This window comes from Tetrao urogallus (genome assembly GCF_951394365.1).
Source record: "Tetrao urogallus genome assembly, chromosome: 6".
Taxonomy (NCBI): domain Eukaryota; kingdom Metazoa; phylum Chordata; class Aves; order Galliformes; family Phasianidae; genus Tetrao; species Tetrao urogallus.
Window position 1 is genome coordinate 56,652,600 of NC_136819.1, and position 21,080 is coordinate 56,673,679.

The following is a 21,080-nucleotide window of genomic DNA, read 5'->3' on the forward strand; positions in this document are numbered from 1 at the left end:
CAGAGCAGGCACTCCCTGTTTTTACAGGTTCCAGCAAGTGTCTGCATTTGTGTCTTCTATCAGCAGATTTGAAACCCAGCCTGTCTTTGGCTCTCAAGCACAACAACTTCTCATCAGCCATTTTTGCTGCTTTTGACAATGCTACTAAGAGAAAAAAAGATAGTTTTCAACAATTCTTTAGCTTCTTTCTTTATTGGAGTAAGCAAATGGCCTGGGACTACTGATAAAAGGAAAAGTAATGGTCAACTGTTCATCCAATCTGACAATGCAAGTAAACAGAATTGGAAATTCCCCAAGCAGGCAACTGGTATAAGAATAGCACAGCAGAACTGCTCAAGTAACTCCACGGAGTAATTAACTAACATTTGTATGGAGAACAAGTTCTTGCAGCCATTGCCAGAAGATTGAAAATCTGTTGCAAGATGACATAGTAGTAGCAGTTCAGGCTTGAAAGTGTCAGCAAGGTTTAGTTCAAGGCAACAAATAGCAACAGAACCCTTTGCACTCCTTCCACTGGGCTTTGGCTCAGGCCCTTCACACGCACATCATTTCAAAACAGCCCCCAACAGTGTCCTGAACAACTTCTCCTACCAGCTCCTGTCACACCACAGCCTTTGTCTACAGAATAAATATGCATGGGTTTGACTACAAAGAATGTAGCCTTTCCTTCATTTGTCACGCTCTGTAAAGTGCCAGGTTTCTAAATTATAAGGAATTAAGATGACATAAAGCTCTAATATCTTAAATATAATAAATATAGAATAAGCTGTGTCGTTCACAGCTTATTCACTTCAACTTCACTTGCAAGTTTTGTTTGCAAGTAGATAAAGCTAAATTTAGTAATCAAAATAGCCTGCAGTAGTACTCCATGAAAAATTAGTAAGAAGCTATAAAAATAATCCCATCCTTCAAGTAGGTCCTACGCACTTCTTCTGTCCACATTGCACAGAGAAATGTAATGTTCCTGCGAGCATATGGAGCGAAGACACATAAGGAAGCTGAAAATTGCCTAGCAGTGAAAAGCAAAACTGTACAAGTTAATGCTAGATATCCTCCCATAAACAGTCTGTTCTCTACATTTAACCTTGGTGCATACAACCCAATCCTTTTATTTTTGTCTCCATTAAAAAACTCTTCCAGGATGAACATCTTGCGAGATCTGGGTTGATTCATCTTCATCTTGCTCCTTTTTACTGCAGAGTGGGAAAGACTCTTGAACAAACTGCCTACACATGGGACACTGCTGAAAATACTTAATGCAGCCATCGCACAAGCACGTGTGCCTGCAGGGCAGGAGCACCCAGTTCACTGTGCCATTCTGGCACACAACGCAGTCTTTACTGTTTTCTTCATGCAATTCTGGTTCGTCTTCAGCCAATCCGGCTTTTTCCAGCAAGCTTCTGTCTGTGCTTCTCTCATCTGGAGAGGTACCACACGAAGGTGGTGTAGGACTATTTGCAGACATGAAGAGCTGCTAAAATACACACACACACAAGCATTTAGCACAAGTCAGCAATCTACCCCCGATACCTGGATACACACCTTCCATGTAAATTCCCACCACGACAGATTTGTTCGGTCCCACTGGGTCAAATAGGACCAGACTCATTCCTTGCACGAGTCAGGACAGTTTCCTGGCCTTCAATGATACATATCAATTCTATGCTTCTGAAATACAAAACACTGGCAAAATAGTAAAGATAAGCTGTCAAATCTTACCTTAATCAAATCAGTGTGCAATGCAAATCAGTGCATGAACCGCACTGGTTGTGAGCAGCTCAGCTTTCTGTTTCTGGCTTATCATTATCTGTGCCTAGAGGGATGCTTCTACCCACTCCCACCCCACATATATCCCAGCAAACCTTCAGAATTACCTCCCTTTACCCACTCTGCTCTTTCTCACGTTGAAATCCTTTATTCCTTTCTAGGGTGTTTTACGGAAAGAACAAATTCTTCTGGGCATGACCTGTTAATAAAGCTGGTGAACTACCATGCAGACAAAGGTGCCCATAGGGAACACACTGCTCAACTGTATTACAAAGTGCAGCTGCACAGTTGTTTCTGTTTAGTTTAAGCTGTATTTTTTACAACAGTAACAGAAAAATAAACCTCAAATGGGGTCAACTTGGAAGTTTACCTGGATCAACTATGTCAGTAAAAGATGGGCCAAGACAAACATCTCGTGGGAAAAATTTCTTTCCAGATGAATGCTAAGTGATAATTGATTTGGCACAATTTCTAGCTAGTTGATATTATACATTACTGTTATTATCGTGATAATAGAATTACATCATCAACAGACATGGGACACAAGCAGTCCCAAACACACACAGATAAGGGAAACTGGAAAGGAATGAAGAGAACATAGGTTCATCTGATAGCAGCCTGCACTAATCTTTGTACACATTGTGGTAAAAAGAAATTAAGAAGTCTTCTAAGGCTCTTCCAGTTGTATAGCAAAAGAGGAGAAAGTGCTGCTTTGAGAAACTAGCAAGGAAATAACTGTTTTGTAGAGAAGCAACATTCAGTAGCTAGTTAATTTATTACTAGTGCCTTAACAGGTGGATAGGAGCTAGGCATCCGAGACCAGAAACACCTTCTTTAGTAAATCCTGGATATTTTCAGGTATTCCTGCACAGTAACTTTAGCTGGAACTTCTCAACTAATAAAATAATTGTAACTATTACTGCAAGGAGTTTGATAAAAAGTCATGCACTAACTTAAGCTCCTGAAAGCCCACACAAACTAAGCTTAGCACAAGTGTCAGAACGTGGCTTACCTTCAGATCATGGTACTGGCCTTGAGCTAGAAGCAGGTACTGATATAGTATTCTGCAGGAAAGTCTGTAGCTCTCGTCAGGAACATGAATGACAGCCACCATTGAAATCTGCCAAATGAAAAAGTATGTTTAATATCTTCCCTTTTTATGATATGGTTCATATAAAATGGTGTGTCATGGAAAGGCTTGGGTTGGAAGGAACCTCAAGCTTTAAAGATCACATATGCTGTTGTAACTTCTGACCTGCTCATTTCCTTACACAATCAGGTCTTCATCAATACGGACTTCAAGCACAGAGGAAAACAGAATGCAGGCCAAGGTAAAAATGGGAAGTGGCACAAGAAAGCTCTTGGTGGAGTCTCAGCTTCCTGCCCTGGTCATCCACTGCACCCTCCTGTAACCAGCTTACAGCAGAGAGTTGCCCTGCCTGCTCTCAGCTGCTGGAATTGGGCCCTGTACCAAAAAGGCACCCAAGCTCATGCCCTCCTCCTGAAGCTCAGTGCTTAAGTGCTTATGCAACTGAGGTAGGGCTTACACACTCATACATGTGCCTCAGCCTCACACTTCAAAATCCACTACGTGGCTAACTACATACAGAGCTTAAATACACACATACCTGTGCACGTGTATTTATACTAACTGCATTTACTATCCTTTCTGCAATAAGGGTTTTTTTCTCTAATCACAGTGCCTCAAGAAAATTCACAAAGCTTCGTGCTGGCTTAGTTTTGGAACCTGAAAGTCATCAATTCTCCATGAGAATTCAGCCCTCGTGCTTTGATGAGGTTCTACAAGCTAGCAGTGTGTCTGTATTACACCATCACACCCCAAATGCTGTTTCAGTGGCAATGCATGTCCTCAGCTCACTGCTTGTTCAGACAGAGGCAACTTTCTGAATCACGAGTAGGAGCCATTCCAGATGGAAACGTCTCAGCTCTTTAAGGTGTTGTTTCCTCTGTTGTGCTGCTCTAGAGGACAGAAATCTATTCAGTGATGCTAGGACATGGCATTAACTTTGTGCTGTTTGATCATAAATCTTCCTTTCGAGTGCTTTCTATCTTTTTAGTTGTACACCACGACCAAGTTACTTCTCAATCTTCTGTTTAATACACTGAGTCTTCTACACCTTCAGTTCTGCTGAATTATTCTTCAAATAATTTCTGTAACCTTTTTCTGTTGTCACATGAATCTGGTGTGGAAAACTAGGGGAAAATTCCAGCACAAAACCACACAGACATGATCTGGCCACAAATGCATTCAGGATGAAAGTTAGCCCATGTTCTTAGCTTTCAAGTCAGCCATCAGCACAAATATCTCTGCCAGATCTAAAAAAGAAAGTCTTTCTTTGCCAACAGCAATCTGAAACACCGTATCTATCAGCGACAGGAGCTCCAGCACAGAGAAATATCCCTAAAATATATTCCTGTATTACTTACAATATCATATATTTCCCTGTCTTCTTCATCAGCTAATGTCAGCAGTGCTATCAGAGGATAGCAAAGTCGAGGCACTGGGCCAAAATCGACAACTTGAGCATCTTCTGGTAGCTGACAATATTTTTCTTCCCTGTCATTTTTTTTGATGCTTTCTCTGTGTCAAGGAAAACAATCAGTGTCACAGTGATAGCAGACACGTGACGTTTGCATAAAGAATATCTGTCACCATATTTATTCCTAGTTACATCGTACCAAGAGCTGCCTCATGTTCACAGCTCTCCCTGTGCCAGCAAATTAGCAGATTCTGTCAAACCAACTGAAAGAAAGGATACAAGTATTGCTGTCGATAGAGATATTCGTCGTACAGAGCATCCTCTAATGCCTGAGGAGTATTTATTCTGAAGCAGTAGACGTGTTTTTGCAACGCCTCGTGGAGTTTTTGAACACTGCAGCCCCAGTAGCACGTGAGAACACAGTCTTCCAGACAGTCAGGTGTCAGTGTCACACCCTCTTTTAGAAAGAAGATAAGGACTTCATTAATTCCATTGACTCACCCATGTGCAGGAATTCTAAGAACTGCTAAGTTTTAAAAGGAAACAGGCAGAAAGCAACCTCAGCATCCCAGATCTTTACCGTTTTAATCTAATCTTTAAAAATCCAAACTAGGTTTGGTGCTTCTGGAAGACAACGATGAGAGGGCAGTGGGTGTGGGGTGATACAAACACTGCCTGAGCTAAGAGAAGCAGCATGTGCACTACAAAGGGTAAATTTTAACTTCTGTTAACATTTTACAAGCACACTGGAAGGCTCAAGAGTGTAATCTCTAGACCAAAGTCCATTCCCTCTTTAGACAATGACAGTAATTGAATCACTGACCTACAACACCCACCGTGGCCTACAAGGATAAGGCCCTCTTGGTCATGCAGAGGAATGCTAAAAAGAGGATGTGTGCTGCATTCCCTTCTTAAAAACCAAGCATCCAACACAGCAACCTCTGCAATGCTAACAGCACAAACAGGAACACAACTCTTGAGAAGTCCCACCAAATTCAAGTGCTCAAACCTGCTGGAAAATTCATGCGACTTGATGACTAACTGCAGGGATTTGTTCTGAGTGTGCTTCTTTGTTGTTTGGTTTGTTGTGTTCCTGTTCTCTTTTTTAGTTTTTTAAAGAAATGAAGACAAGGAATGTTCTGCTGCAGCCTTTTCTCATCCATGGTTTTGCATCTGCTTGGGTGGAAAACGCTCGGCCTTGTTTCATACTCCCAGCCATGCAGAAGTACATGAATTTTACTTCCTGTGTGGCTGATCTCAAGGATTGCAGGGACTACTTGATCCACGCAGATACTTCACTTCAGTGTCCACTGAATCATACATACATATTTTCGTTATAATGTAGTGCAGTTCCAAACATCAGTGCAGAAGAAATTTGATTGTGAATCAGTGCATATTCTATACTGAATTCTAATTAAGGTTTACAAAAAACACTGACAGTAATTGGTAATCTGCAAGTTTTTCTAATTACTTAAATACCTGTTATAGCAGGAAGTGGTTCATTAGTAAGAATTCAACTGTTCTTAAATATCAAAATATTCTGCTTTAAACACAGAATCATAGATTCGTAGAATGGCCTGGCTTGAAAAGGACCACAATGATCATCTGGTTTCAACCCCCTGCTATTGCAGGGTCACCAACCAGCAGACCAGGCTGCCCAGAGCCTGTTTGTAGCCTATTTATGAATGGTGACAAAAGGATTATTCCTTCTGTAATGATGGAAGTGTATTTCACAGGAAGTACTGATAAGTGGTGAGAGCAAGAAAGAGAAAGTATTACATTTAGGAACACTACCAAAATTAAGCACATTAGAAATCTACTGACTTGTTACTGAAGCTGTGTCAGGATGAGAGATTTCTAAACCAAAAGGATTCTTCACTTGTCTCATCTGCTTCTTCAGTACTCTGGTGCTGGATTCTGCTTCTTCTGAGTTTCTGAGAATAACAGGAACACCCAAACCGAACCTGAGAGACACAGAATAAGAGCAATGAGCACGTTATGCACCGCTGTTGGCATGTTTGAGTTTCTGTTCAGCTCTAAATAACTTGCAGCACAACAAATGGATCCAGTGTGGCTCTGCACAATATCTGTTAGGATGCATATAAGAGAGCATATAAGCAGGAGGGGAACGGCTGTTTGTGAGGGTGGATGGTGATAGGACAAGGGGAATGGTTTTAAAGTGAGACAGGGGAGGTTTAGGTTGGATATGAGGAGGAAGTTTTTGAGCCAGAGGGTGGTGAGGCACTGGCACAGGTTGCCCAAGGAGGCTGTGGATGCCCCATCCCTGCAGGCATTCAAGGCCAGGCTGGATGTGGCTCTGGGCAGCCTGGGCTGCTGGTTGGCGACCTGCACACAGCAGGGGGTTGGAGCTGGATGAGCACTGTGCTCCTTTGCAACCCAGGCCATGCTGTGATTCTGTGCATAAATAACACAGCCTGCCAATTCAGCTCCAGCTTTTCGTGGCAGAACATAGGGGTCTTCAGTGTTTAAAAACAAACAAACAAACAGAGGGAGAATACTTTGACAGTATTTCCGGAGAGAAATTAGTGAGGATGGTCAATGCCCCCTAGTGGTAAACGGTTAACCAAAGCTTTCTTACATTGACATTCTGCACATCCAACCACAGGACAAAAAAGCCATTGCTTACTGAGATGGAGCAGATTTAAGGGACTGGGTGCTGTGCAGGAAGACCTGCGAGTGAATCATCCAGCCCTGTGGTAAGCATAGCTGTAACTGCAGCCAGTGAGATGGCTGTAGAGATCAAGATCCTGATTTTGCATTTTATCCTTGATCACAACAAAATGCCACGTCTAAATCAGAGGTCTTACAACCTCTGCACTGAGCCAGAAACCAAATGTGAAACAGCCAAGACTGAATCACAGGTGCAGCTCCAAGACCTCTGCAAAGGTGAAACTAGCACGCAAGCCCAAGCTGCAGCTTGACTCTAAAGGGACAACTTCTGAACCTTTGCTTCCTCTACTTAAACATCCCATAAACGAAAATAAAAATCAAAGAAAATGACAGGAAATATTTCAGGGTGGTTTCTGACATCATCTGAAAAACCCTGAGGTTTTCACATTGCCCAGGGCTCTTAGGGAACTGCCACAGAAGATCAGGATCTACAAAACAAGCTCCATAGAACACTTCCTTTGTCTTTTGGCTAAAAACAATTCAGTGTTAAGGTGACAGCAATAACTGTCAGTAAGCAAAGGATAATTAGAGAAGCCACCCTGGACACACAGTCAGAAAAGTGCTTCAGAGACCAATGGGATTTTTGTACCTGCGCTAATCCAGCATTGCCTCATTCCTGAGGTGACAGGGAGAGGCTGTGGGGGTCCTTTGCTAATCTAGTTGAGAACACAGTTATTAATTAGCTCAGGCTGCACTGTCACCATTTAGAGCTGCTGCTGCCGTCACTGTCTGTTCAATGGCCTCAAATTTTACTTATTACTCTGTCTTTGATAAATTCCTTTGGTCTGCCAGATTGATGGAAGCACTGACATTTCTTTGCTGATATAACATAGGGTGCTCAGCCATGCTTAGTTTGTGCATGTGGAACATCAGATCTCTTATCCAGTGCAACTAAACACAGCCATGCCTACTTTGCAGGGGCTGTAATGAATTATGCCAGCTTCACATCTTACTCTTAAAGAACCCAGGTGCAGCAGCTGCTCCACTTATTCAGCATCTAAGACTCAGTGGAGCTAATCTCTCCAGCCACACATAAAGATGCCTCCTGTTTTATACCATCTGGCCGATTCCAAAGTAAGAACCCCGTTCATTGGAAACTTCCAAATCCTCTGGTTGAAAGCAACAGGATAATCACCATTAAAAAAAAAAAGAAAGAAAAAAAAGGCTCCAGTATGGTTTTAGCAGCAGCTGAAGGCAAAAGGCCCTCTCTGCTCAACAGTAAGATACAGCGCTTCTGTCAATTTTAAGGCAGCATTCAGCACACAAGGGATGAAAAAAGCCTTTATGATTTAACTTTCCACCAGCCCAGGTTGACAGCTGGTATATGGGACAATTAATTTCTTTAGAACCACCCTAGTTTACAAAAGGCAGGTAGTTCCAATGGTTTTGTCCAAGCTGATTTCTTCAGTGGGCCGTGCGGACCTGGAAGAGATGCTGAGCTCACAGCTTCCCCTGCTACAAGCATTCATCTCCAGTCAGGAGGCAACTCACAGGGCCATATGCAGCCAGTCTAAACTCCACTTGTGTCTCAGTGCCCATCTAATGAGCTGGCTCTTCCAGCAAGCCTCCTGTTCTGTAACCTAATCTCTAAGTAGGGCCACTGCCTGTAAAAAAATGATGCTCTTCAAATCAAGGCATGGTTTTGCTAATTCAAACATCAGCATTCCTAGGCAGTTGGTGTTTTTCAGGCTAGCTGCCACCATCATGTGTATGTTTATGAAACAGGCTGATGATTGATGGATCCTGAATGATTGACTGATCCTGGAGAAAAGAAGGCTGCGGGGTGACCTCAATGCAGCCTGCAGTACCTAAAGGGAGCCTGCAGACAGGTGGGGAGTCAGCTCTTGGAAAGGGGAGAGAACAGCAGGACAAGGGGAAATGGTTTGGAGTTGAGGGAGGGCAGATGGAGGTTGGATGTCAGGGGGAAGTTGTGTGCTGTGAGAGTGGTGAGGTGCTGGAACAGCTGCCCAGAGAGGCTGTGATGCCCCGTCCATCCCTGGAGGTGTTGAAGGCCAGGTTGGATGGGGCCCTGGGCAGCCTGGGCTGCTGTGAAATGGGGAGGTTGGTGGCCCTGCATGGCACAGGGGGGTTGGAGCTTCGTGATCCTTGAGGTCCCTTCCAACCTGGGCCATTCTGTGATTCAGTGATGCTGAACATGACGGGGTGAACAAAGTGTCATTATGGCAATCCATCAGATAGCATGCATTCAGATGATACCATATGAACTTATAGCATCCTGTGTAGCAGATTGCTTTCATGAGTTAGGAGGTTCAAAAAGTACTTTGGCAGAGCTGTAGCTGCAGACACACTGAATTTGCTTGGAGCTTCTTGGATTCTTCAGTGCTGGACACGCTTTTATTAAGACTGAATATCTTTAGAAAGAAATTTTCACCTTCACCAGAAGCAAACCAATCTACAAAAGTTATACGTGGAAGTTAAGTTCACCTATGTTCAGTTAATAGATGAGTTCAACATAGATTGAGTTTAACATTTAGAGAAGCCAGGTCTATCATTGAGATGTGATAAAGGTGCACAGTGATAAAATAACCCCTACCTATAGAATACAAGGTTTTCAGAAGATGTAGTCCATCAGAAATACACTTCCCTGCTCTCTCAATTATCTATGCAAAAGCATGTCACAAGAAATAAGACCTGGGGAAAATAATAACTAAAATAATGAGTAATTTGGTAAAGAAACACCGGTTTTTGCATTTATATACAAGAGATTTATTCAAAACATGATTTAGTGTCTCGATTGACAGACGAAGTGAAAAAGGGGAGTGCAGTGAATGGTAAGATAGCACTGCCAGTGTGCAGTGGGACAGAGGGAATTGTGAAAAAAGATTTCTACCACCTCTCCTGAAGTAAGAAACGATGTGGAGCTTCATCCAGCAGGACCAACCTTGCCTTCACTTCCACCTACCCAGCACTAGGGGAGGCAACGCAAAACAAGAATAAAATCTTTCCACAGAACATATCTGAAAGATCAAAAGGTAAATTAATTCAGACTGAAAGCAACTGATGGTATATCTTTGAGGCAGTAGCAGCTAATGAAGTGATGTAAACAAGAGCAAGACATTGCACTAAAGGAAAAGTCTGCCACAGCATTTATAAGCTGCCAAAAGAACAAAGAGCTACAGCTAAAACATCTGCATTTTAATGAGACAAAGAAAGCAATACACTGAAGCACAGCACTTCAGATATTAATACTGAGCCAAGAGGATGAAATGCAGTTTCCTCCAGAAACCACACAAATGTCATGTATTCACATTCTGATTGCCAATCGATGCTCTCAGCTCGGCATGCATCCGTATTTATTTAAGTGCTTTCTTTCGAGAGTGGTGAGGTGCTGGAACGGCTGCCCAGAGAGGCTGTGATGCCCCGTCCATCCCTGGAGGTGTTCAAGGCCAGGTTGGATGGGGCCCTGGGCAGCCTGGGCTGCTGTGAAATGGGGAGGTTGGTGGCCCTGCGTGTGGCTGGGGGGTGGAGCTTCGTGATCCTTGAGGCCCCTTCCAACCCGGGCCGTTCTGTGATTCTGTGAAATGATGAAGCTGACACACTGGTTCAAGTTTGATGGATTGAGGATTCACCATATGAAAGCATCGCCTGATGGTCACGTCAGAAGCTGGACAAAAGACAACGTGTGCAGCTGCTAAAGCATGGGGTCTGCCCATACAACAGTCTGATACTGTGCAAGTGTGCTAAGAACTCAAGGCTCTACCAGCTCTAGAAATTCAACCCCCTGCTTGTTCATAAGATGGAAGCGCTGCTCCGCAGTGCCCCGGCTCAGCAGCAGGTCTGCCAGCAGCACTCACACGCAAGGAGCAGGCTGGGGATGGCTGCCTCACTCTCCACATCTGCCTCTGCAGCCCGTGCAGACAAACTCATGGAGCCTTAAGCTTCAAGATCTTGGGATTAAACTGCAGAAAGGAGACCAGCTGCAGCGTCAGCACAGGGAGTACAGACAAAAATAGGAAAACAGAAAAAATAGACAAAGAGAGGAGAAGGGGGAATGGCTTTAAACTGAGGCAGGGGAGGTTTAGGTTGGATATGAGGAGGAAGTTTTTCAGCCAGAGGGTGGTGAGGCACTGGCACAGGTTGCCCAAGGAGGCTGTGGATGCCCCATCCCTGCAGGCATTCAAGGCCAGGCTGGATGTGGCTCTGGGCAGCCTGGGCTGCTGGTTGGTGACCTGCACACAGCAGGGGGTTGGAGCTGGATGAGCACTGTGCTCCTTTGCAACCCAGGCCATTCTGGATTCTATGATTCTATTCTATGTTTTTTCTTCTCACGTGTGCATGTAAGCTGTGCAGAAGTGGGATCTCAGCCACACTGATAGAGGTACATGGAAAGCCCCTTCTAAACTGCAGAGAAACAACAGGTCTGTTTTTTTTTACATACCCAATAAGTTCAGTCTTAATCTGTGGAAGTCTGCACATTTTTACTGCTAAGTTTAGCAGTGTTAGATTCCTCCTTGATAGCTGCAACTGGACTGACTTCCTTCAGCTAACTCTTCTTCATCATCATTCTGTGATTCTTTCCCCCACACAAAGCAGCCCCTCACCCACTCCAGCAGCTTCCAGCCCCCCTCATCCCCAAACCTATGACACCTCACACAGCCTCACTTCTCCCACCACCCCAGCCCTCACCCCACAGCTCCATTCCCACATCGCAGCAGCCCCCCCCCCATTACCTCAGCCCAGGCCCATCGCCCTACACCGGCCTCACAGGCAGCACCGGCCCCCCGCCGCACTCACCAGCCCAGCACCAGGCCGCTGGTGACGAGGAAACAAACGAACACCACCGTGATGTAGAAAAGCGGCGAGTACTCATAGAGTGTGACGAGAAACACAGTGGCCATAGGGCCGACCAGCAGACAGCCGAGCCCAGCCGCCCGCCCCACCGCACAGGCTACCGGCCAGCTGGTGCGCAGAGCGCATGCGCAAAAACCGGACACATGCGCAGCAGCAGAGTGAAGCCGCTGCCCTCACCTTAGCGCCCTCTCCTGATGGAACGCCTCGTTGCCATGACACCCTGCGGAGGGCGGGGCCTCGGCGTCATGGCAACGGGGCGCGGCGCGAGGACGGAGGGGGTCACGTGGCCGCACGGCACGCGCCTTTGCCCTTTCCCTTTCCTTCTTTCTCCCTGCGGGCCTTGAACCTCCCCGCTTCCCGTAGGCGGCTGTCGGTTCCCGCCCAGACTCGGCGACGATGCTGATTGGCTGAAAGAGAGGAGCGGGGAGGGAGGGAGGAAGGCGGGGTCCTTTTGGCGCAGGCGCAGTGGGGAGGGCGGCTCAGTGAGGAGGCGGCGGGGCGGCGGCGCGGACGGTTGTGGTGTTGGCGCGCGCGCGCTCAAGATGGTGAGAGGAGCTCGCGCCGCCTGAGGGGGGGATGGGCGGGACGGAACGGAACTCTGTGGGGGAGCGGGGTTTGTGTGCGCACACCTCATTCCTGCGGGTTTGGGCTCAGCCTCGGTCGGGAGTGAGGGAAACGCTCCCTTCTGAGAAGAGCTCTGAGGAGAGCGGGGCTCGAGGCGGCTGTGGGAGCCGTGGGGAAGCTTAGATCTGAGGAGAAATAAGCACAGGGGAAGGCGGTGCGCGCGCAGCGCTTGCAGCTGGAGGAGCCCCGTGACAGCAGAGCCTGCGATGTATTTTTTTTAATTTATTTTTATTTTTTTTTTTACGAAGTTTAAAAATGCAGCCGTTGAGGCAGGAAGATCTTAGGAATTGTCGGGTAACGGGCGAGCTGGAGCCGGTGGCTGTGCGAGGTGTGCTGCGGGGAGGCTCAGGAAGCGGCGCGAAGATTGCGTGTGTCAGGGCAGCAACCTGCGGGTGACACCGCTGCTTCCTTCCCCATCGTCAGCGTGGTGACTCATAGGGCAGCTGGGTGCTGCTTCGGAAAGCTCAGGCTTCACAAATGTTGCTCCCGTTTTTTTAAATGCTTTGGTTTTTTTTCCGCTCGTGCTGCTGTGTGTTAGTTCCATATAGTTGGCTTGTCAAGTCTTGAGGGAACGCCTCTTTCCTTTTAAGGGCTGTATTGTGGGAAAAGAAATCCTTGATAGCAATGGAGGAGAATAGTCTTGCTTCAAGGATACAATGTAACGTGTTTATAGTTAAATGTTGGCTTTGAGGAGGGATGGGAGGACAGGAAGGCGTGTTGTTCTTAAAACCTGCTTTCACAGATGGCCCGGGTTGGAAGGGACCTCAAGGATCACGAAGCTCCAACCCCCCTGTGCCATGCAGGGCCACCAACCTCCCCGTTTCACAGCAGCCCAGGCTGCCCAGGGCCCCATCCAACCTGGCCTTGAACACCTCCAGGGATGGACGGGGCATCACAGCCTCTCTGGGCAGCTGTTCCAGCACCTCACCACTCTCACAGCACACAACTTCCCCCTGACATCCAACCTCCAGCTGCCCTCCCTCAACTCCAAACCATTTCCCCTTGTCCTGCTGTTATCTCCCCTTTCAAAGAGTTTATAGGCTCCCTTATTTCCTAGTTTATGTGTTTGCTTTGAAACTTCTGACAGATGACGTCAGTTCCACTTCCTAAGAGTTTAAGGGCACATATCCCTGATGTGGGGGTATTTCTCATATTAAAAAGCTTTCTCTCAGCTGTCTTTTACCTCTGCAATTCCCTCCATAGAGTGAATCTCTGGTGGTTTGTGATGTTGCTGAAGACCTGGTGGAGAAGCTGCGAAAATTCCGGTTCCGTAAAGAAACCAACAATGCTGCCATTATAAGTAAGTTTAAAATGTGACTGGCGAAGATCCTACGGTCCTGTGGGATCCTTTCTTTCTCCCCATGTAGTTCTGTTGCTGTAACAGGTAGGTGTGAGCCAAGAGTCTGCGTCTGCCATGATCTAGAGTACCTCCTGTTCTGCCTCTCTACTGCTAACAGTAGAGAAATACAGTTTTAATGACATGAGGCCTGACTTCATCTGCTCTTGGTAGAGCTTTTTGTGATTAGTTGTGGCTCAGAGTTCATGGCTGGTTTTAAAATGATAGCAAAAACAATTTGTGGCACAGTCACTTCAAGTTTGTAAATTGTATAGCTTTTAAGTGTGATATTTTTGACCCTTGTCTCTGAAATCTGCAAAAGACACGTTGCTGTGAACAGCCTTTGTATAACTTCTGACTTCAGGGATTTTGTGAAACCATGGGGCAGGGTCTGAAGAAATAATGGAGGGGTGAGAAATGTACTTGTGAGGTGCTGTTAAAAAGCTTTATGCTTATGTTGTGTAAATCAATTGATCTGTATTTATTTTGATCTGTGTTTTATTTTGATTTGTAGTGAAAATCGACAAGGATAAGCAGTTGGTGGTACTGGATGAGGAGCATGAGGTTTGTTAAATGCATTGTAAATAAGAGTATCTTCAGCCCGCAATGTATTGTTGTCTCTAAGGTACTGCCTTAGTTTCAAATTGTTATCAAACTCTTAATCTAATTTGGGTCATGAGCTGATTTGAATGCATGGACACTGCATGTAAAGCACGGTGCTATTAATAGTGGGACTGTGCAGAAGTGAGGAACTGTGAGGCAACAAATGAATTGCACAAAATATAAGTTAATTCAAAGCTGTGATGGTGCAACTCTGTATGTAAGAGGCATCTTTGGCACCTGCAGGCTTCTCAAACACTTCTCTGCAGCATTTCCATGGATCTGCATATGGATCTCTGAACTCATCTGCTGTCAGTTAGAAGCTAGGCTTGCTAGTCCTTTGCAGCTCCTAAATTTGATAGATGGCATAGTAAGCCACCTTGTAGTATTTCTTAATGTACATGGGGGAAAATTAAATCCTTCCAAGGGATTGGAGCATTACCTGTAGCTCTTACACTCTAGAATGTAGCACTAACATAGTGTTTGAGTGGCGTGGGGGCTCTTGGCTCGTTCAAGGAGCAATTTCTCAAGGAGCACCTTTTATGTAGCTGGTTTTTAACAGATACTTATTTGGATGTGCTTGTTTACCTCTGTTTAGTGCTGGAGTTACAAAAGCACTGTAGCTGCCAGCTTATCCAACTAGAGCCAGAATGTTTTCCAAAGTCATTATGCCTAAACTAGGGATGATTATTCACATTAATGTTTAGTTGCAAAAATCTATTAGCAGACAAGCTTTCTTAAGCTGTTCTAGTAATCTGTGTAGAGATAGTTATCAGTTAAACTGAAGACATGCATCTAACTTGCAGGTGTTTTACCACCCCACTGTTGTGCTTTAGCCTTCACAGTATACCTTCAAGTGCAAGTTCATTTGTTCAAATACTGCTTGTGTTTAATGTTACCAGGGTATTTCCCCAGATGAGCTAAAAGATGAGCTGCCTGAGAGACAACCTCGATATCCTTTTGCGCTGCTGGCATTTGTCTTAGTCACTCCTGGAAGCCGTTCAAATGTTTAAAGTTGAACTTCACCTTTTTAGGCTAATGCTTGCCTGTGATGAGACTTCAGTAACACTTGATTTGTGAGGCATCTTGGGGATCAGTCCTCGTGAAGCACCGAATGATTGTCCCAGTTCTTAAAGACTTAAAACAGCGACTGATGCAGTTAGGCCTTTCCCAGGGCTTTATTTCCTTCTAAGCTACGCTCTGTAACATTTAGGGAAGTGCTGTTAACTCACGAAACAAGTAAAGTGCACCAGTTTTGCGTGTTGCTACTTGCGAATACAGAACACTGCCCGTGTAACTTAGGATCTGTTTTGGTGCTTTCCTAGCATGTGCTCCTTGCTGTTTTGCTGCAGGTACTGCTGCTGGGAGCACTTTGGGCCTGGGATGTAGGGGAGAATCCCTGTGCTGAAAGAGGGGAGGGGGGAAAAAAATAAAAGAAGTGAGTTGGCAGAGGGAAGTGAACTTTTTCTAATTAAACAAAACAAGAGGGGTACTTAAGCTACAGCTGATGAAAATATCTGTTTTCAGTATCCTTCAGAGCTGGCTTGCAATGTTCCAGGTGCCATTCTGAAACTTTACTTCCACGACTGTCGTGCAGTAGGAGGCTATAAAGCAGGAGAGCACCTGGAGCAGTGAAGTGCTTGATCTGTGCTGAAGGGATGTGGCTTTCAGCAGGCCAGCAGCAGGACAGCCATGGGTGTGAGAAGTCTTCTTACCGAAGTGGAGGAGGAATCTTTGCAATGAAAGGGGTGTTTTTAGCTGTCTGATCTTCAACTGCTGTAAGGAGGCAACCTTCACCCTCTGGCTGCTGTAGAGGTTGGTAAAAACAGGCAGGCTCAGTTCTGAAAGTCAAATATGGAAGTGAAAGTAAAAGACAGACTGCAAATTTGAGTCATCTTCTAGAACGCGTGACTTCTTTGTGCCTGTATCAAGCTCTGATAATTGATGATTATCCTCACCAAATAATTTGTTTCTCAGTTTCCTTAACCTCAGAAAAAACATTTATTGTGTACAGTTACAAGTATCAGCATGAAGATGGAAGAGTTTCTTATCCGTTGTGCTTTATCTTCTCCAGTCCTGTTGGTGAGTGAACCCTGTGAATGGCAGCTACTGTGTGCTGTAAATGTGGGAATGTTCTTTGCAATAGAGGAGAAGATAAGTGCTTAATGCTCAAATACTGGCGCAAGGCTGAATTTATTTATGCCTGTGCTGCAATCAGGGCACTATAAAGCTGTGGCACTGCCTGGAGACCTTTTTTGGAAGAGAGGAATCTCTAGTATATTAACTCTGTCCTCACCATCTGCTCGAGGCAATTGTTAACGCTCCCATCTGCCCAGATCTCCCTACTTGCTAGAGGTTTTCACTGCGTTTGGGGTTCACGTTTAAGACACTTAGGTAGTAGAGTGCAAATATGCTTTGTTTTCCATTTCTGAAGGCTGAAGTGAAATATCAGTTTCCTGCATAGGTGTCCAAACGGTGTGTTTTTCTGACTGGGCCCACTGTGATCTCAGTGGCACGCTCTGTAACGTTTTCCTCTGAATGACAGGAGCCTGCAGTGCTCTGCATCTGTTTGTGTAGGTTTAGCAGTAATGCATTTCCTTGTCAGCCTCTCATCAAATCTTGGGGATTCCTCAAAGCATGACCAGAGCATGGCTTCAGGAAATGAATGAGGAGAGGGCTGGAACCACCTCTGTATGTCCTGCTTTTGGGGTGTTAGACAGTGGGCAAGAGGCAATTCCTGTCCTTCTCAGAAGGCCATGTCTGGCTGTGAGAGGATCAGGACTGCATAAAAGGGAAAGGATGGAAGCTAAGAGGATTTTCTTGCAGACCTATATGTAATGGACAGCAACAATTGCCTCTCAGCAGTGTTGCGATTTGGAAGTGTCACAGCTGTAGCTAAAAAGGAGAATAGGAAGCTCCATAACTCAGATCTGGGCAGGTAAAAGTGTGAGTGAACAGAAAATATCTGAGGGGGGAAAAAAGTGTAACCAAAGATCATCCCAAGTTTTTACAGCTTGCTCTGCTTGCTTCACAGCAACCCCCATCATAAACTTACCTGTGCAGGGAAGTGTCTAATATAAAAATCATGGTACATTACAGCTGACTTGGTTTGATCTGAGTTTGATCTTTGCATGTGCTATAAAGATTGGAGTAGAACAAGGAGAAATTTCTGGGAATCTTCCAGAAAGAGCAGGATGGCAAAGAATGGTGTGTAATGTAACCAGCACACCACTGCAGTGGCAGGAATTACTGCTTGGATGGCTGTTTTACTCTGAATTGCAATTCCAGTTCAGGTACTGCAGTATCAGATGTTTCTGAGTAGAAATACAGGTGTGTGTTGAGAGCATTGATTCAACTGTTTTCAAGTGCCAAGTATGAGCAAAGATAATACTGAAGAATATAAACATTATACTGAAGTATTTACAGAACTGGTCACTCTTCTGAATTTAAGAAGTGGCCTAATTCAGCTTTCAGTTAAAAAAACAAATAATTTTGAGGTGTAGCAGCTGAAATAACCAAGCACCACCTTTGTCTTTTTTTTTCCCTCTCCACACAACTACAGGATGCAAGCCTGAGCAGCAGATGATGTATGCTGGGAGCAAGAATAAGCTTGTACAGACAGCTGAGCTCACTAAGGTATAATTAATTAATCGAAGTCACTGCCTCTGCATCAAATGTGGTTTGCTGTGTAGTGTCTTGCTTGAACCCAGCATGAAAAGGATGTTACGAGACTTTGTAATTACAGTGTGTAGATTCTGTTTTAGGAAGACTGAAGACAGCAGGTTTTTTTTGGAGGTAGGGGGGATTTCTTCTCTTTTAGAGGTCAGGAAGAACAATGTTCCAAAAAGGAACTGAAGTTCCCTTCAGTAGGATGGAAATCTTCACTTCCACAGTGTATTGAAGTACAGGCTGAAGTTTTGGTATGGTATAGACTGGTTTTGGGGTTTGTATGCTCACAGAACATACCTACATACCTTTCAGAGTATGTGACATTCGTGCCAAGTGCTGAACAATCCTAAATCTCCCTGCGTTTGTCCTCTCCAGTACTGAGACCAGAAGAAATCGTAAAATGGCCTGGGTTGAAAAGGCCCACAATGATCATCTGGTTTCAGCCCCCCTGCTATGTGCAGGGTTCCCAACCATCAGACTACCTAGGAATGGATGTGAAAGTCCATGATTATCTTCCTTCTGAAGTTGTTTCCTCCCTCTTCAGATGTGCTTTACTCTGCCCTTCACTGAGCCTCGATTCATTCTAGCTCGTGCTTTTTCTTCCTGCTGTGACTTCTGCATGTGAGCTTAAGTCCTCTTATTTTTCTCACTGGCTTCCATGTTAGCTTGGCTCCTGGTAAGCTTAATAAATACTCTAGAATTCTATTTAGAATGCTAAATTTTTTGTTCCCCTCACCCTATATCTTTTACAAGAGAAAAAAAAAATAGCATTAGTTGGTAGTTTCACTGCCTGGACACGAGGGGCAGCATTCGGAGTCCAAACTCTGAGATGGGAAACGAGGGGAAAAAGAACAGCCAGAATTGTTTCATGAAGAGGATTAAAATGCTAAAATGGCTCAGGAAAGGACTGATATGGAGCTCATTTTAAAACAGTGGGCTCACTGAGAAGCTTGAATTGTGCATCCTCTAAAAACCTGGTGGCTCTGCTGGTGGCTCTGCTGGTGGCTCTGCTGGTGGCTCTGCTGGTGGCTCTGCTGGTGGCTCTGCTGGTGGCTCTGCTGGTGGCTCTGCTGGTGGCTCTGCTGGTGGCTCTGCTGGTGGCTCTGCTGGTGGCTCTGCTGGTGGCTCTGCTGGTGGCTCTGCTGGTGGCTCTGCTGGTGGCTCTGCTGGTGGCTCTGCTGGTGGCTCTGCTGGTGGCTCTGCTGGTGGCTCTGCTGGTGGCTCTGCTGGTGGCTCTGCTGGTGGCTCTGCTGGCCCTAGCTTGCTTTCTGCAGCTATGCAGTTAGCCAGATAAAGCTATTTCAGCACTAAATCAGTTATTTTCAGTCTTGTCAGAACAGGAACAGTAGAGTGCAGTGAAATACTCCCCTTGTTCACTGCCTAGGAGAATGTTCTTGAAGGCTTGTTGATTTCATTTGCTTGAATCTCCTGAAAAGATAACCTGCTTGTTGGCATCTCAAGGACAGTACAGAATTAGCTTACCCTCTCAAGGGTGTTAAAGCTCAAATTCTAAATCACTTGCACGTATGGGATGTGAAGAGTTCCCTGGCTACTTTGGTCTCGTTTGCTGCTTCCAGGCTTTGTTGAGAGCTGAAGACTTGCACGCAGCTTTGGGTTGGTTCTCTGTGAGCCTTCTGAGGTATCATGAGCCCCTTTCTTTAAGGGCAAACCTATTATTAGATGCTGTGATTTTACTTCAGAACAGCTGTATGCAGGGCTTACGAGCATGCTTCCTGAACTTGGATCTTAATTCAGCCTAGAGGTTAAATTAATTTCTGCTGTTGAAATACATCCTATTGCTGAGATATTCAAGGAGTGCTGTGTGAGATGGTGTGATTTCAGAGCAAGTTTAAAATGTAGCAAATGTTGTCACGTGCTTTTTTTTTTTTTTTTTTTAAGAACAAGAATGAAGTCTAGAAATAGGAATTGGAGAATTGTTGTCAAGGTATTGACATCCCTTGTCAGTCTTCCACTGGTGTTACTGTAGAATAGTAATCAATGCATTCAGGAAAGCAAAGGAGAACTCTTGGTTACTGTTTTGTACAGCTTAGACAACTGATGTGGAAAGGTATTGCTTGCATTGTATCCTTATCTCTTCCAAGTACCAGCAGCACAAATATTTCTGCAATGTGATTTTTATTTAGGTATTTGAAATAAGAAATACAGAAGATCTAACCGAAGAATGGCTGCGTGAGAAACTGGGCTTCTTCCATTAAGAAAACCTCTGCAATGAGTATTTATGTACCATCCTGATCGTACTGGAACCAGACATGAATTCTTACAGCTAAGAATGCACTGTGTTTGCATCTTGTTTCCTGCAGTATGTCTCTTGTGCAAAGTTTGTGCAAAGAATAGCAGGTCTGTCTCCTTGAAGTAACAAATCTTTGCAGATGTTTCCTTACGTGTACCTGGTAAAAGGGAATAGTCCTCTGCAGGGAATCCTTTTGCACTCTTGTGACTAATATTTCTACAACTAAAATAGTTCAGTTCTGAGTTTATATACAGGCATAATTTGGAAGCTGATGCTAACTTTCTGAGCTACAAATGCATCCTTACGACGTGTACTAGCCATTTATATGCAAAAACTGTGTACTGTCATTATTGTCAGAATTTATGATGTCCTCTCAACTTTTAAACCATTTAGTGTTCAACAGACAGAATCCTTGTACAGCAGACCTACCCATTTATCCCTCTGTGTTCTGTCCACGTGAACTTCCTCAAATTCTTGGAACTCATTCTTGTCATTCCAGTAATTCCTCAGCTGACTGAGGCAGTCGTTCTAAATTTCAGGGCTTGGACTGTCCAATTCTCATGCAGATGCAGTCTTACAGGGACTAGAAGATCACCAAGGGCTGAGTTACGACTCTGGTTCCTCTCACACCAGATGTCTGGCGTTTCTAACTTACTACACTGTTAAGAAGTTTACCTCTTTGCTCCTTTCCTCTCACACGAACACCTGTGAATACTGTGTGCCTTTAATTTGTTAGCTTTAAAAGGACTTGAGAATTTTACACTGCCACTTAATACAAATTTGGTAAAAAACCTTTGTTAAAGAATCCAAGTAACGTTCTTCCTAGTGC

At 44.8% G+C, this 21,080-nt stretch overlaps 2 protein-coding genes across 2 annotated transcripts; one reads left to right on the top strand and one right to left on the bottom strand.

Annotated features, from left to right (window-relative positions):
• Positions 1-1,123: 1,123 nt before the first annotated feature.
• CGRRF1 (cell growth regulator with ring finger domain 1) lies at positions 1,124-11,818 on the bottom strand (the record flags this gene model as incomplete). Its single annotated transcript, XM_079537381.1, has 6 exons — positions 1,124-1,474; positions 2,780-2,887; positions 4,216-4,363; positions 4,548-4,725; positions 6,093-6,232; positions 11,715-11,818. The coding sequence occupies 6 exons, from the start codon at positions 11,816-11,818 to the stop codon at positions 1,124-1,126; spliced, it is 1,029 nt and encodes a 342-aa protein (XP_079393507.1).
• Positions 11,819-11,895: 77 nt separating this feature from the next.
• Positions 11,896-20,216, top strand: GMFB (glia maturation factor beta; the record flags this gene model as incomplete). Its single annotated transcript, XM_079537497.1, is given in 8 exon segments — positions 11,896-12,019; positions 12,135-12,316; positions 13,599-13,695; positions 14,246-14,295; positions 15,234-15,284; positions 16,326-16,413; positions 17,894-17,967; positions 20,145-20,216. Coding segments are annotated over 8 exon segments (738 nt in total).
• Between the last annotated feature and the right edge of the window lie 864 nt (positions 20,217-21,080).